General features: G+C 37.0%; 1 protein-coding gene across 1 annotated transcript; it reads right to left on the bottom strand.

Moving 5' to 3' along the window:
- Positions 1-214: 214 nt before the first annotated feature.
- On the bottom strand, positions 215-7,205 carry LOC146146642 (uncharacterized). Its single transcript, XM_083386933.1, has 9 exons — positions 7,044-7,205; positions 6,928-6,973; positions 5,820-6,191; positions 5,505-5,631; positions 4,296-4,450; positions 3,690-3,865; positions 3,204-3,375; positions 1,442-1,593; positions 215-379 (listed from the first exon to the last, which is right to left on the bottom strand). Exons 1-9 carry the CDS (start codon positions 7,146-7,148, stop codon positions 215-217), a joined length of 1,470 nt encoding a protein of 489 aa, XP_083243059.1. The 5' UTR covers positions 7,149-7,205.
- Between the last annotated feature and the right edge of the window lie 7,100 nt (positions 7,206-14,305).

Genomic DNA, 14,305 nt, shown 5'->3' with positions numbered 1-14,305 from the left:
CCTATTTTGTGTCCTTATATGAAAATTACCAAAAACTTTATACGAAAAAACAAAAAAATAGCAAATTCTCTTCGAACGGCCGTCATTATTTCCCTATTCAAATCAACTCACAATTTCTCCTTTTACATAACAAACGTTCATGAAACGATAAGATATGTATTTATGACCAAAAAATGAACGAAAAAAAGCGAAAAAGGTGTCGTCATGGCTCACTTCAGCGCTCCTCCAAATCGAGTTGCATCCGGTGTGCCATCTGCTTGACCCTGAGTGTGCTCACTTCTGCACATTTCGACTCCGTTTCGTTCAAAGCGCTTCGCTGCTCGACCACTAACGCTTGTAGGTCTCTGCTCTTTGTAGCGGCCTCGGAACAACTGTCGGTCTATATAGGATTATCGTATTAAGCAGTGTTGTAAACAAGTCACTTTGAAATGAAAGTCCCAGTTAAGTCATTTAAAAAATAATAACTTAAGTCCAAGTTAAATATTTTGCAAATAGTCCCCAGTCCAAGTCATCGGTTGCCTAAGTAAATTTCAAGTCATGTCATTGACATTTGACATAAAAGTAAATTCACAAACGCAATAAACAGCAATAAAAGTGTTTAATGTGCAAAACTTGAGATTCATTTTAATGAAAATCACTTAATTTAATCCCAAGTTATTTGACAAAATGACTTAAGTCCAAGTCAAGCCATTTGTCCAAAAGACTTAACTTAAAGACTTTTTATTACCCAAAATACTTAAGTAAAGTCATTCGAAAACAGTGACTTAAGTGCACTTAATTCGAGTCAATGACTTGAGTCATTACAACTCTGGTATTAGAAATAGGAATGTAGCTTGATACTATAAGGGTAATCAGGTAGTACTATATGTATTATGTAAAGACAAATTGTATTGAATTCTCGATAAGCTTTCGAACAACCGTACTTCATCAGGTCAAGGTAGAAATTTGACCTGATGAAGCACAGTTAAGCCAAAACTTGTCGAGATTTTAAAATAATTTGTCTTTATTTAATGCCACCTGATCACCCTATTTAGTATAAAACATATACGGCCATTAACAAAGTTGCTTGATAATGAATCTCTAAGTCAAAAAGGTCTAGTAAATCGACATCATCTTGAGAAAGACATTACATTAACTAATGATGATGCTTGTCAAAATTTCAATACAATTTATCGTTATATTATGTATAGTGTTACTGCTACCTGGTTGCCCTATTTAGAATTAGACAAATACGGCGATTTAAAAAATCAGGTGGCACTGTATAACGACAAATTGTATATAATTCTCGACAAGCTTTCGCACAATGTGCTTCATATTAAGGTAAAAGTCAAAAATGAAGCACGGTTGTGCAAAAGCTTGTCGAGATTTTAATACAATTTGTGTCACCTAATAACCCGTTTTAGAACTAGACAAATAAGGAAAAACAAAACAAGGTTCTTACGTGGGTCCTTATTAGGGTCGATGCGTCACCCAGAATCTCTCTGGTCTTGAGCAAATTCCTTTCCAGCTTGATGACGTCAGGAACGGTGACGTCACGAAGCGGCAGACCGTGACGAGTGGTATCGAGGTTTTCAACGAGTGTGTTGTACTTGTCTGTAAGTTATAGGGGATCCATAACAACCGGATAACATTGTATCGAAATTCGATAACCGTTGAGATACACGATAACAGGCTGTAGTATGAACACATGTCCGATACTTGGCTTGTATCGATGCCAGTACGTTATTTAAAGAAATAATTTAAGTTTTGGGGGTCATAACATCCGATATGACTTTTAAAAGGAAATTTGGAGGTGTTAAAAAAAACAAATTGGATTTTTTTTTTAATTTAGGAAATGGTTAAAAACAGTAGAAATGCCATGGTCAAACCCATAAAAAAACATTTTTTAATTTTAACGGCAAGTTTAAAACACATTTTTGTAACTGCACTTATCACAAAACCTGCTGGTAAAAAAATTTAAACACTTTTAGAAAAGAGTTTTTCAAAGACTAGTCAATAAACAAATCAATTCAAAGACTTTTAAAGAATCAAAGACTTTTCTTTTAAAGAAACAAAAGACTTTTTGTGACTTTGTGGCAACCCTGTAATGACAAGGTACCTCGTTTATCGATGACAGAAGCTCAAAATGTCACCTACTTCTATACGGGGTTTGATATTCTTACTACGTATCATTAAAATCAAATATACCTAATGACAACGCACCTATTACAGTGTTAAGTTTGTCGATGACGGAAGCAGTTAACCAACGTTTCGGTAATCTATTCAAATCGCCTTCTTTAGGGTAAATGTAACAATTACAATTTTGAGGATATGTTTTTGAATATTTACTATGACTGGTAGCAAAAGTTAAGTCCAGTAGGTCAGACAACAGCACTCGCAAATCGGGCGAGTGGATGTTAATCAGCACTCGCACTGAGCGAATTGAACTAGCACTGGCGAGCGGACGAGTGCAAAATCACAACCCTGTAAAGAAGTGATTCCCAACCTGTGTGCCGCGCACTAGTGTGCCTCGAGAGATTGTACAATGCCGCGAAACTTTTTGTAATTTCGGAAAATAGAGCTTATGTATTATCAATAGGCATACACGCAATTATTTTAGACTTAAATACGCACTATACATTACAGATTAATCATATTGAGACATTTGTATATAGTTTGTCGAGTGTTAAGGGCGATTGTAAAATTACTCTATTGTTGTTCTGTCAAAAGTGTGCCCTAAAAATAGTTAAGATATTTTAAGTGTGCCGCGAGCCAAAAAGTTTTGGACCAACTGCTGTAAACAATGACAAGGTACGCCCCACATTGTCGAGTTTGTCAATAACAGGAGTTTAAAATGCTTCCTACTTCTCTATGGGGTTTGATATTCTTACTACGTCTCATCAAAACACATTGTCGAGTTTGTCAATGACGGAAGCAGTTAACCAACGTTTCGGTATTCTATTCAAATCGCCTTCTTTAGGGTGTTTCAGAGGGGCTATTTTTAATTATTAATACTGTGCCTGGCAGCAACAGTTAGTCCAAGGTCTAATAACACCACTCGCCCTATTTGCGAGAGGGCGACTACAAATTCCAACCCTGTTATGACAACGTACTGTACCAGCCAGTTTGTCGATGAAAGGAGTTCAGAATGCTTCCTACTGCTACATGGGGTTTGATATTCTTACTACGTCTCATCAAATCTAATTCAACTAATGACAAGGTACCTCCCACATTGTCGAGTTTATCGATGACAGGAGCAAGAGCATTGATCTGTGCTTCTAGCGTCTTCTCCAATTGTTCTTCGTGACGCACGATGATGTCCTCCTCTTCCAGGGAGGTTAGCTCTTCCTGGAGCGTGAGGTTGGAATCCACCAGAAACGAAAGCTCCTCCAAACCCTAGAAAGCGCATATTTGTTTATCTGTAATTTAAGCAAGGCAGAGAATCATTCAAAATCGATAATTCTTACTATGAGCGTTCGACGTACTTCACCCTAAGGAGGCGGCTTAAATAGGTCGCCGAAATGTTAAAAAAGAAAAACAATTACCAGAGGTCTATGTTTTTAATTGTTATTATGTCTGGTAAACAGTACATATAAGCAAAAATCATTTTTACATTTTTTGTCTATGGGAGATTCCTTACATTAGAAAGTGTTTAAGCTTAGGTAACCCGACAGTTTAAATAGACAACAAAACAGTACCCATTTTCAAACCTGACGAGATCTGCTTTCAAATGCTTGTTGCATTTTGTGGCGCAGGTAGAACAAGCGTAGGTAGGCGCTGTATTTAAGGTCAACATTAGATTGCGTCAGGTTGTGCGTCTCATGTTGCTGGGCTTGCTGTGGCAATCTTGACGCAGAGTGACTTTCGTTTTGCGCCGCATGCAGCACTGCAATGAAAGTGCATTTCGTTTTATTGAGTGTTACTTTAACTTAAGGGTAACCTTTTTAAACTGCAGAAATTAAATTTGACATGTTATAGGAAGTAATTTTAACAATAGGATCCTACATTTAAAGACTGAACAGCAAATATTGGTATTAGCTAGTACTGTTCAAAATTGTAGTGTTCTTTGAATTCCAAATATCGTTTGTTGAGGTTATTGTACATTTAATATTAATTATACAGTCACAATTTATAATTAAAAAAGGGTTATTTAAAATCATTTGCATACTTCTCAGGGGTAAAAATCAATGAAGCAGATAATGGTATATTGGTATTTTTAAAACACATAGCGGCTTCAGAAACTTTTTAATAGAAAAGCGGCTTGTTTTAACCTTTACAAGTTTTACTTAGTTTTTTCAAAGCCCAGCACAATTAACCTTCTTTTCTGTAGGGTTCCACATTAGAAACATCAGCATTAAAGAAGCTTTTAAAACCGGCGTTCGGAGTTGAAACTTTAGCCAACATTTCGCTTCTTGTTACAGCTGGTGTTGGTACGACCTCAACTTTACTTGGCGGCCGTGGTCTTGATTTGCTGCAAATAAAAAAAGTGATACCAGAGTCTAAAACTCAACAGCTGACTTGTCATACAAACTATATCTTGAAAGTAAACACAAAATTTGCTATCAAATTCTCCAACAGTCTTTTAAAAATGGCCTACTTCTGTAACTTTAAAAAAAAAATTAGCAAAACAGAATCCGGCAGGCAATGGTGTTATGGTTGTTAAAGTTTATGGGACCATAAAGTTTATGTGATACGGAAGCCGTAATCGTTGGTCATAAAGCAACTTCCGAGGGGCTAGATCACAGATGTTATTAAACACATATGTTTGTGTGTGTCTTTCATTGATTGATACGGACTGATGATCCCCCAGTGTGAAGTTGCTTGTACTAACAAAATGTGCAAGTATTGGCGCATGGTTGTTTCTCGACTCGCTCCTCTCTGAGCCTGCATAGCTCAGTTGGTAGAGCGACGGTCCCGGCTTGACCGGAAGTCGTGAGTTCGAACCTCACTGCAGGCCAGTTGTTTTTCTGGCTTGCTCTGCTTGCATCATAGATCGACAGATTCGGCGAGTCTGCGATGGCTTTTCGGTGTACTATTGATACGGAAGCCGTAATCGTTGGTCATAAAGCAACTTCCGAGGGGCTAGATCACAGATGTTATTAAACACATATTGTTGTGTGTGTCTTTCATTTATGGGACCAGTTACAAGTTTACAACAGAGCCTTCATAGCTTAGTTTGCATAGCCCGGCTCCGGTTTGTAAGAGGTAGTGAGTTTGAACCTAAATGCAAACTAGATGTTTTTGACCTGGCCCGGCTTGCATTACAAAAATCCAGATTAGGCCAACTGATTTCGGTAATAGCCCTTTTAAAGGCAGTCAGACAATTAGCAGTTAGTACTTGCATGAAAAAAGGTGCAGTCTCTTAGAACTTCGTAACAATTATCAACAAAAATCTAAAAACAGCTGCACCGATGTGCATATAATTAATTATGATCTGCCATTTCATAACCATTTTTTACCACCAGACTTGCTTTTCTAGAGGCAATTGAACTGATTTTATTAGTAATGCTAGCTTGTCAATGTACCTTGAAGTGTTGTTGGCATGTGTTGGCAAATTCGGTTTCGGATTTGACTTTGTTGTGGCCGACTTGTACCGTGACTCAACGACCTTTACCACTTTTTTGCGTTTCAAGGCATTTTCTTTTCCAGTAGCTGAACATAAAAAATCAAATAAGTTTGATGTACAGAATTTTCATTCGAATAACAGAATCTGCCTGAATCTAAACGGTAAAAAACAGACCATTAAAAAAATGACTGATTTTTAGTTTACTAAGTTCTGTACTTCGTTTAATCATTAAGGTTTGATGACTTCAGGTTTAACTTCATGCACAAAAACTTACCTGGAACTTGCTTTGTAAGGCCAGGATTGACTCGGTTAGGAACAGAACTAACCCTTGAAGATACATTCCTGGGAGATGTGGATTTAACAGTGGATTGAGCAGTCAGCGTCGATCTCGGACTTGTATCCTTTCCGGTAAAAACTTGCCTGGCCGTGGATGACAGATCCAAAGGCGTATCGTCAATTCCGACGCTGTTAGAGTTGTGGATACCACTGTCGCCATGGCAACTGTTGTTTGAGGTGATGAAAATGGTCGGCGGGACGTCAACGGTGACCTTATGTGCCGTTCCTGTGGTTTTTGAGTGATGTACGTGAGGAGAATGACAGATCACTTTGGATTTGTTTCTTGCTGTTGATGTTTCAAGACTGTCACCTGCGAACAGTTAATTGTTTTGTTAGTACATTGGATGCCTTAGAAAAGGCTTACAGAAATCAGTCACCCTAATCAGAATTATAGTATAAGGTTAGCTAGAAAAACAACTAGCCTGTGGTTAGGTTTGAACTCACTTTCCCGGATTTTTTCACTCCCGGGGAAACAGGATTGAAAAATGAAAATTCCCGGGAATCGCGACAAATAAATTATACCTATAATCACGTCATTATGATGTTAAAAATTACTGGCGCTCTTTCACTATTGTACGTAAAAATTATTAAAAACAAAAATTCTTTAAATGCCGCATACCACAACACATATTGTTTGGGTTAGGGTGCGGGTTAGCGTTTGGTTGAGGGTGGGTCAAGCTATTATTAATAATAAACATAATATTACTTGACCCACCCTCACCCAAACGCTAACCCGCACCCTAACCCAAACAATATCCGTTGTGGTATGCGGTATTATTGTTTGTTTTTTTTGCATAACTTTTCATGTACAATAGTGAAAGAGCGCCAAATTACTTTATATTAGTTCCAAACATTTTACTAAAACTAAGCAAAAACCTGCACCCTAACCCAAACAATGTGCGTTGTGGTATGCGGCATTTGAAGAAAGTTTTTTATTTATTAATTTTTACGTACAATAGTGAAAGAGCGCCCAAAACAAAACATGTCGATATTTATTATTTTATCTTTTGTTTAACGCTAGAAATCAGAAAATGGCTTAAACTTACTTCTATTTGACTTGGTACTAGAATGCAAAGATGCTGTAGTCTCTTTCTGCACATAAAAATAACAACTGTTATAAATACAGTATTTTCCATTTTAACCATAACTAGATATTGCAAACCTTTCTTGTTTTATTTCCCGTTCCAAGGGTACCTTGAGCAAGAGTTTTGCTCGTTGTCCGCGTCATTTTATCAGAAACTGGACGATAAAGTGACTTTTTGTCCATAACTGCAGATGGATTTCTAACAAAATAGTTTTTTAAATACACAAACAAATTTTTGAAAACCCGCTTTTGCAAACGATAAAAACGTCCAGCACAAGTGGATACCGTTACACATGGGTGCACAAACTAGTTTTGTTTTGGTCAATTTTTAATGCTGGTGAATAAATATAAAGCAACCAATATTGCAAAGTGAAATCAAATTTTACCCAGTTTTAATTCGTGATTCGAGTGATACACATTTAAAATAATAAAGAACATTTGTAAAAAAATTCTTTAAAAATTCTTTTGTTGGTGTCAATAAATTATTTTAAAATTGTTCAGGGCCCGATGCATTATAACAAAGTCTAAGAAAATTCTATAGGTCTTTTGATTACAATAAATTGCCCTGAATTGAGCATTAAAAGCTAGTTTTTCAACAAAATCCGCACACGGTTTTGAGATTAACTACGGTACATTACATTTCCTCAAGACGTTAATTTTTAACGACCATGCAATATTTTGTGCGGTACTGTATAGAAAACAGGTATTCCAATGAAGCTTTAGCTACGCCGATCATTTATGATTTATTAAAAATTTGGTTACCAAGGTTATGGCAGTTTGGGAATGACAGCATTAAAAGTTACTATTTATTACCAATGAAGAAACGGTGAATCAGTACTCACGGGTTCACCTACGATTTTATTAAATTTTAGTTTATTAATTTCAGGGAGTCGAACCGGAACCGAACCGGAACTTTATGAACCGGTTTTGGGTCAATTCTTTCCGAACCGTAACCGAACCTGAACCGGTTTTTATAAGATTTTAAGGAGCCGAACCGGAACTGAACTGAATAATTTGAAAGTACCTGAACCTTAACCGAACCCGAACCTGTAAACAAAAGCGGTTCGCTCCTGCATGACGTCACAACTTCTATTTTACAGAGTTAAGTTACGCCATGTTCGAAATTTTATGAAAAAATATGAATATTGAATAAAAAAATCGTTCATTTTTTTATTTTTTAGATATTACAATATTTAGTTGCTGTTTTTTTAAAAAGTCACGGAACTTAGATTAAATGGCTTACAATTCAAAGATTATTCTCTACATTTATCGATCCACATTTTGACACTTAACGCAAATTATATTGTATCTGAACCGGAACTTTATGAACCGGTTTTGAAATAACCATGTTCGAACCGGAGTTGATGTTCGAACCGAAGATGATAAAATGCCATCACTCAAATCAGGGTTTCCCAAACTGTGGTCCGCGGACCGTTGGTGCTCCGCGACGACTGCACAGGTGGTCCGTGGTGATACGACAAGAAATTAAAAAGTCACACATATACGTTGTACAGTACGTACCCTTTCAAAGACAACTGCCGCAGTTTTTCACAGCTTAATGATTTCGATAACTTTTGCTATCCACTATCGTAAATCTTACTTGTTGCGCTTTCGCTTCGTTGTAGTTAAAAAGCTGTTTACGGAAAATTCCAATTGAAGGGTCAGTTTTGTAAATAAATAAAATTTGGTTTTATTTATTTTTTGCTTTGTTTTGCGGTCCGCGAAAATACAGATTCACAAATAGTCCGTGGTCCAAAAAGTTTGGGAAACCCTAACTTAAACAACACATTTCAGATGGCGCTAATTAATATTTCGTAACAACGCGGTTTAAACACGAATCTCAAATCAGGAAATTCTGAACAATTAACTGCGCAGCGGAAATATGTTGCCAGTTTGGATGGTGCACACAGGCACGCCAACATGTGGCGTCACAACTGGCTGTTCGTACAGAATAACCGAAGTTTTCACCGAAAGGGCGCTACACCAGCGTTGATGCTTGTTGTATTGATATTTGATGAGCGCAATACAAAGAAAAATAAGCCTTATATTATTAATTAATACTCAAGACTGTTTTAGTTACTGTTGCAAAATTATGGTCAAATATTTTTTTTTAAGTTTTTTTTTTTAAGTTTTTAAGGTGTATATGACGATCGAGGTTGAACACCCCTTGTGATCTAATCTCAAAACCAATAAATCTCAACCAGCTATAAAAGAAGTCGCTACTTCTGAAGTACCAAAGCCATTTATTAACCTGTCTTTGATCACGTGTTATACAGTGATTGAATTAATATCTCACCCCAAAATAACCTGACCACCTTGTGCGAATCCCTGCGTCACTAACCGTTATGTTAAAATAGAAGAAAAACAAGGCCAATGTTGCCATTTCTCTACATTACGCGAGATTTACCTCATTTGTGGCTGCAAGTAAATATGCTATTGGTATGATCCCATGATTCGTAAGACCTTTAAGTTTTTATGCCTCCTTACCTTTTAGTCGGTGTGAGATATTCGTCATATAGCCCAGGGGTCGGCAACCTTTTTTGCCCTGCGGATCGGTTTAAAACTGAAATTTTGTCGCGGAGCGGCATTAAATATACATAAATGTTTATCAACGAGATTTATTACAACTTTTTTGCAATGCGAACTTTAAATCCGCGGGAGGCATCCGGCCCTCCAAACAATAACTTTTGCTATCCACTATCGTAAATCTTACTTGTTGCGCTTTCGCTTCGTTGTAGTTAAAAAGCTGTTTACGGAAAATTCCAATTGAAGGGTCAGTTTTGTAAATAAATAAAATTTGGTTTTATTTATTTTTTGCTTTGTTTTGCGGTCCGCGAAAATACAGATTCACAAATAGTCCGTGGTCCAAAAAGTTTGGGAAACCCTAACTTAAACAACACATTTCAGATGGCGCTAATTAATATTTCGTAACAACGCGGTTTAAACACGAATCTCAAATCAGGAAATTCTGAACAATTAACTGCGCAGCGGAAATATGTTGCCAGTTTGGATGGTGCACACAGGCACGCCAACATGTGGCGTCACAACTGGCTGTTCGTACAGAATAACCGAAGTTTTCACCGAAAGGGCGCTACACCAGCGTTGATGCTTGTTGTATTGATATTTGATGAGCGCAATACAAAGAAAAATAAGCCTTATATTATTAATTAATACTCAAGACTGTTTTAGTTACTGTTGCAAAATTATGGTCAAATATTTTTTTTTAAGTTTTTTTTTTTAAGTTTTTAAGGTGTATATGACGATCGAGGTTGAACACCCCTTGTGATCTAATCTCAAAACCAATAAATCTCAACCAGCTATAAAAGAAGTCGCTACTTCTGAAGTACCAAAGCCATTTATTAACCTGTCTTTGATCACGTGTTATACAGTGATTGAATTAATATCTCACCCCAAAATAACCTGACCACCTTGTGCGAATCCCTGCGTCACTAACCGTTATGTTAAAATAGAAGAAAAACAAGGCCAATGTTGCCATTTCTCTACATTACGCGAGATTTACCTCATTTGTGGCTGCAAGTAAATATGCTATTGGTATGATCCCATGATTCGTAAGACCTTTAAGTTTTTATGCCTCCTTACCTTTTAGTCGGTGTGAGATATTCGTCATATAGCCCAGGGGTCGGCAACCTTTTTTGCCCTGCGGATCGGTTTAAAACTGAAATTTTGTCGCGGAGCGGCATTAAATATACATAAATGTTTATCAACGAGATTTATTACAACTTTTTTGCAATGCGAACTTTAAATCCGCGGGAGGCATCCGGCCCTCCAAACAATTAAGCCCAGTCTGCGGCTTATTTCAAGACGTTTTTCCAGGCCCTTCTTTTGTAAGAAGTCACACTTTGTATTATATAATAATGTATTTTAGATAAGGTTTTGAACACCAGCCCTACACGACACTTTCTATAGTTGCGTAATATAAAACTTTAATGGCAAAAATGAAAGAGTACACCTGAAAATTACGTACAAGGCTTGCCAGATTTTTTAACTTTTTTCAATGTCAGAAAATACATTCAGCCTTTTGTTTTTTTCTGTCATTTTATAGAGTCTTGTTAAAACTAATTAAAATTCATAACCATAGATTTTTTGAAACCTTTCCTGCTTAAATATCAAAATAATAATTCATTTCATTGTTGGACTTTTTTTAGCCTATATATGCAACTTAAAAAAATTGGCCACAGCACACGTTGTTTTGAACCTCACGAGAGCTTGGTACTAATTGTTATTTTTCATCATAAAGATCAACCAAGGAGTATATTTAAACGAAAGTGAGTGTGTTTTAAATATAAAAAAGGGTTTAATTGTTTTTGTACGTTTCAAAATTTAATCTGGCAACACTGCTGCGGACCGGTAACGAACTAATTGCGGACCGGCGGTTGCCTACCACTGATATAGTCCAAATGATTTGTTACTAACATGCAAAAAGTAACTTTCCATTTATGGAACACATGCAATGTGGTAATTTGTTTTCGCGTTTCTTGGTTTATCGCAAACGACGCGAAGCAACTATAACTACCGGTACAGTTTCGTGATTAGGAATTCGAATTGCGTATTAAGGCGATTATTTTCTGGCTAGTGATAATTGTTTTAAATTGTTACGGTACTATAACAGACTGTACATCGTGCCGTACAATGATGAGCTACCCCTGGAGTTCATGACCGCTAAGCAAGGAATGCACGGCCCCTTTACGCTACATTGAACATAACAAGCCCAGCACGTGCTGTTAACATATTGCACGAGTGTCAGACGTTCTGCGGTTGCTGGTCGACTCGTGATCGCATCCTGGGAAGATTTTAAAGGAAAAACGCTGCTCAATGAATTCCTCGGGACGTTTTTCGCGTCCCAAATGAAGGGTAGTCGTATGTAACAGCGACGCATAGCCTATGTCTGTTTGTGCGTGCGATTAAGCGTGTTTGCTTGATGGTACAGCGTTAAATGTTACATTTGGATTTTCTCTTTCCTTGATGGCCCGGTCTGGCGAATCCAGTTGGCAAGTTAATAGCAGCTAATTCGCAACGCATTCGCTTTCCGTTTCTACTAGTTCAATCCGTTATATCAGTTCCAATTCTGCTGTGACAGCCGACCGTTTTGTCACAATACTCATAGCTACGTGTTTTTGCTACGCTGTATGCTATATTCCTTGAATTAAGTTGATTTTTTTAAATGTAGACAACATGTAGCAATCTGACAAAGTGCACTTTAAATTAGTAAGGCAGTTTGTTTAGTTTTAATTTAGTGGAGTTAATGGTAAATATAACCTCTTGAAATATACACAACAACCACGCCTTAGTTTACTAAAACGGAATTACTTCTTGGATGTGGATTAAATTTAGCCCCGGATGATTTCCGCGAAATTCTCCTTTTTCACGTTAAAACGTTTAATGCGTTGTTAAATGCGTTCTTTCGAAGACCGAAACTAATTAGTATATTATAGAGCAGCAGGCTAATAAGTTCAAGCTGTAGATGTGTTGATGCCGACCAACAGGGATGGTGCACTTAACAGTTAGGTAATACTGTATTTGCGTTTATAGATTTGGAATAGTCTATATACACTTATGTCCAATTGGACAATACATTCAAAGTCCAGTCTACGTAATAAACCAAGTTATACCTCTCTTTGAAAAGCATTTGGTACTATAAAATAATGTTTATGAAAGGAAAAGTGTTCAGGGTTCCCGAAGTATTTATGATTTAAAAAATGTTTTTGGCTAAATTTTCCAACGGAATACAAAATAAATCTATAAAACGAAGGGAAAAGTTTTCAAGGCCGACAAGACACCAATCTCAAAAAGTTAAGAAAACTCGATTTTTTCAGAGTTTAATATGTTGTATGGTAAGAAAAAAATTACATAACTGTTGATTGAAATACGGTGTATTAGTCTTTTACAAAGTGACAAATTAAGTTACCTGACATTTTCGAGACTTTTTTGGACTCAAAATGTTTGGTGTGCGTAATTTTTATGGAAAATTTTTTTTTACTGTACTATTTTGCTTACTCACGCGTAACCAACATTCTGGTATTTTCCGAAACAGCGCTAAGATTAGAAATTCGATAGCGTTTTTAGTGCTTTCCTGACAGAGATCCTTGGCGTTGAGTGCATGCCCAAGTCATTTGGCGTAAAATATCGCCGGCTGGTGAGTTTACACAAAACAGTTGTCGTGTTGGCGCTTGTATCGTCCTATTTTGACGTAGAATTTCAGCCCCAAAACTTTGGCGCCCTTCTGGATTATGGAATGCAGTTGGGATTAGAAAATGATGTGAGCAAGTTTACAGACTGCTGTGTATTAGCCACGACTGTACTTTGAACCAGTCTGGCCACGATAGCGTTTATTTATTGACGCAACAGTCGTATTGAGTTTGGGGTCTCCGAGTTCACAGTGCAAGGTTTGGGGGATTGGGAATTCCCCTTGAGCTAACTTAAAATGCAAACTTTGCAAAAAGACCGGAAAAAAAGAATGCTGAAACAGCACGTGCGACACTAAAGGCGGTGATTAGGTGCTGGTCTAGCCGGTTATTTGGGTTGGAGTGCGGGTTGGATTTTGGTTAGGGTGGCTTATGGAATTTTATTAAATAAGAATACTTGTCCCACCCACACCCAAACGCTAACCGACACCTTAACCCAAATATTGTGCGTTGTTTTAAACTTCGGTAGGATTTTAGACCTAGGTAAACTTAATGCTCCGGATCGGTTTTGGGGCAATATCATCTTTGGATTTTAAACCACCTAATAAAAAGAAAGGGGTAAATTATTGTTCGTGCCATAAAAGCAGATCATTTAAACAGAATGTCTTGTAAAATAAACTAAATTAAACAGAGTAAACCACAGAAACCTGAATGTTATGGTCTCCCACTAAGTTACTTGTTTTATTTAAGTCTTTGGAATTTATATACTAATAATTTTGGTGCTGGTTTAGAATCCTTCCACTTTTTTTATAAAGTAACGAAACAAGCTGTCAAAAATGAAACTGCAAAGAACAAAGAAATATGGGCTAATACATTTAACAATTATAATACTTGAACCACCCGAACCTAAATAACAACTTGTACCCTAACCTAAACAATGTTGGAAAGTGGATATAAAACTCCAGACGAAAATATGTTAGGATTCTAGACCAGTGCCCTAATTTTACCACAGATTGTGGTGCAGCTTTCAAAATTAAGAAAAAGGCTGTTAGTTAATATATTTGTGGGAACGTTGTAACAGGTTTTTTCCCTGAACCCCTGACGGCATTCCATAATTTGTGGCCGCCAAAGATTAATGCCAAACCTTTTTTCGGCTGAAATCCTACGCCAGATAGGACGATATATACGTCAAAAATG

The sequence above is a fragment of the Ascidiella aspersa genome, chromosome 4 (genome assembly GCF_963924565.1).
Source record: "Ascidiella aspersa chromosome 4, kaAscAspe10.2, whole genome shotgun sequence".
Taxonomy (NCBI): Eukaryota; Metazoa; Chordata; class Ascidiacea; order Phlebobranchia; family Ascidiidae; genus Ascidiella; species Ascidiella aspersa.
This window is presented reverse-complemented; position numbering and strand designations above follow the sequence as displayed.

Excerpts from the sequence above, each read along its gene's own strand:
- LOC146146642 (XM_083386933.1), bottom strand. The coding sequence starts at position 7,148 with ATGGACAAAAAGTCACTTTATCGTCCAGTTTCTGATAAAATGACGCGG. Across the intron at positions 3,866-4,295 it reads GGAACCCTACAGAAAAGAAG|TGCTGCATGCGGCGCAAAAC; the intron begins GTTAATTGTGCT and ends CTTTCATTGCAG. Across the intron at positions 1,594-3,203 it reads TAAACTCGACAATGTGGGAG|ACAAGTACAACACACTCGTT; the intron begins GTACCTTGTCAT and ends TATAACTTACAG.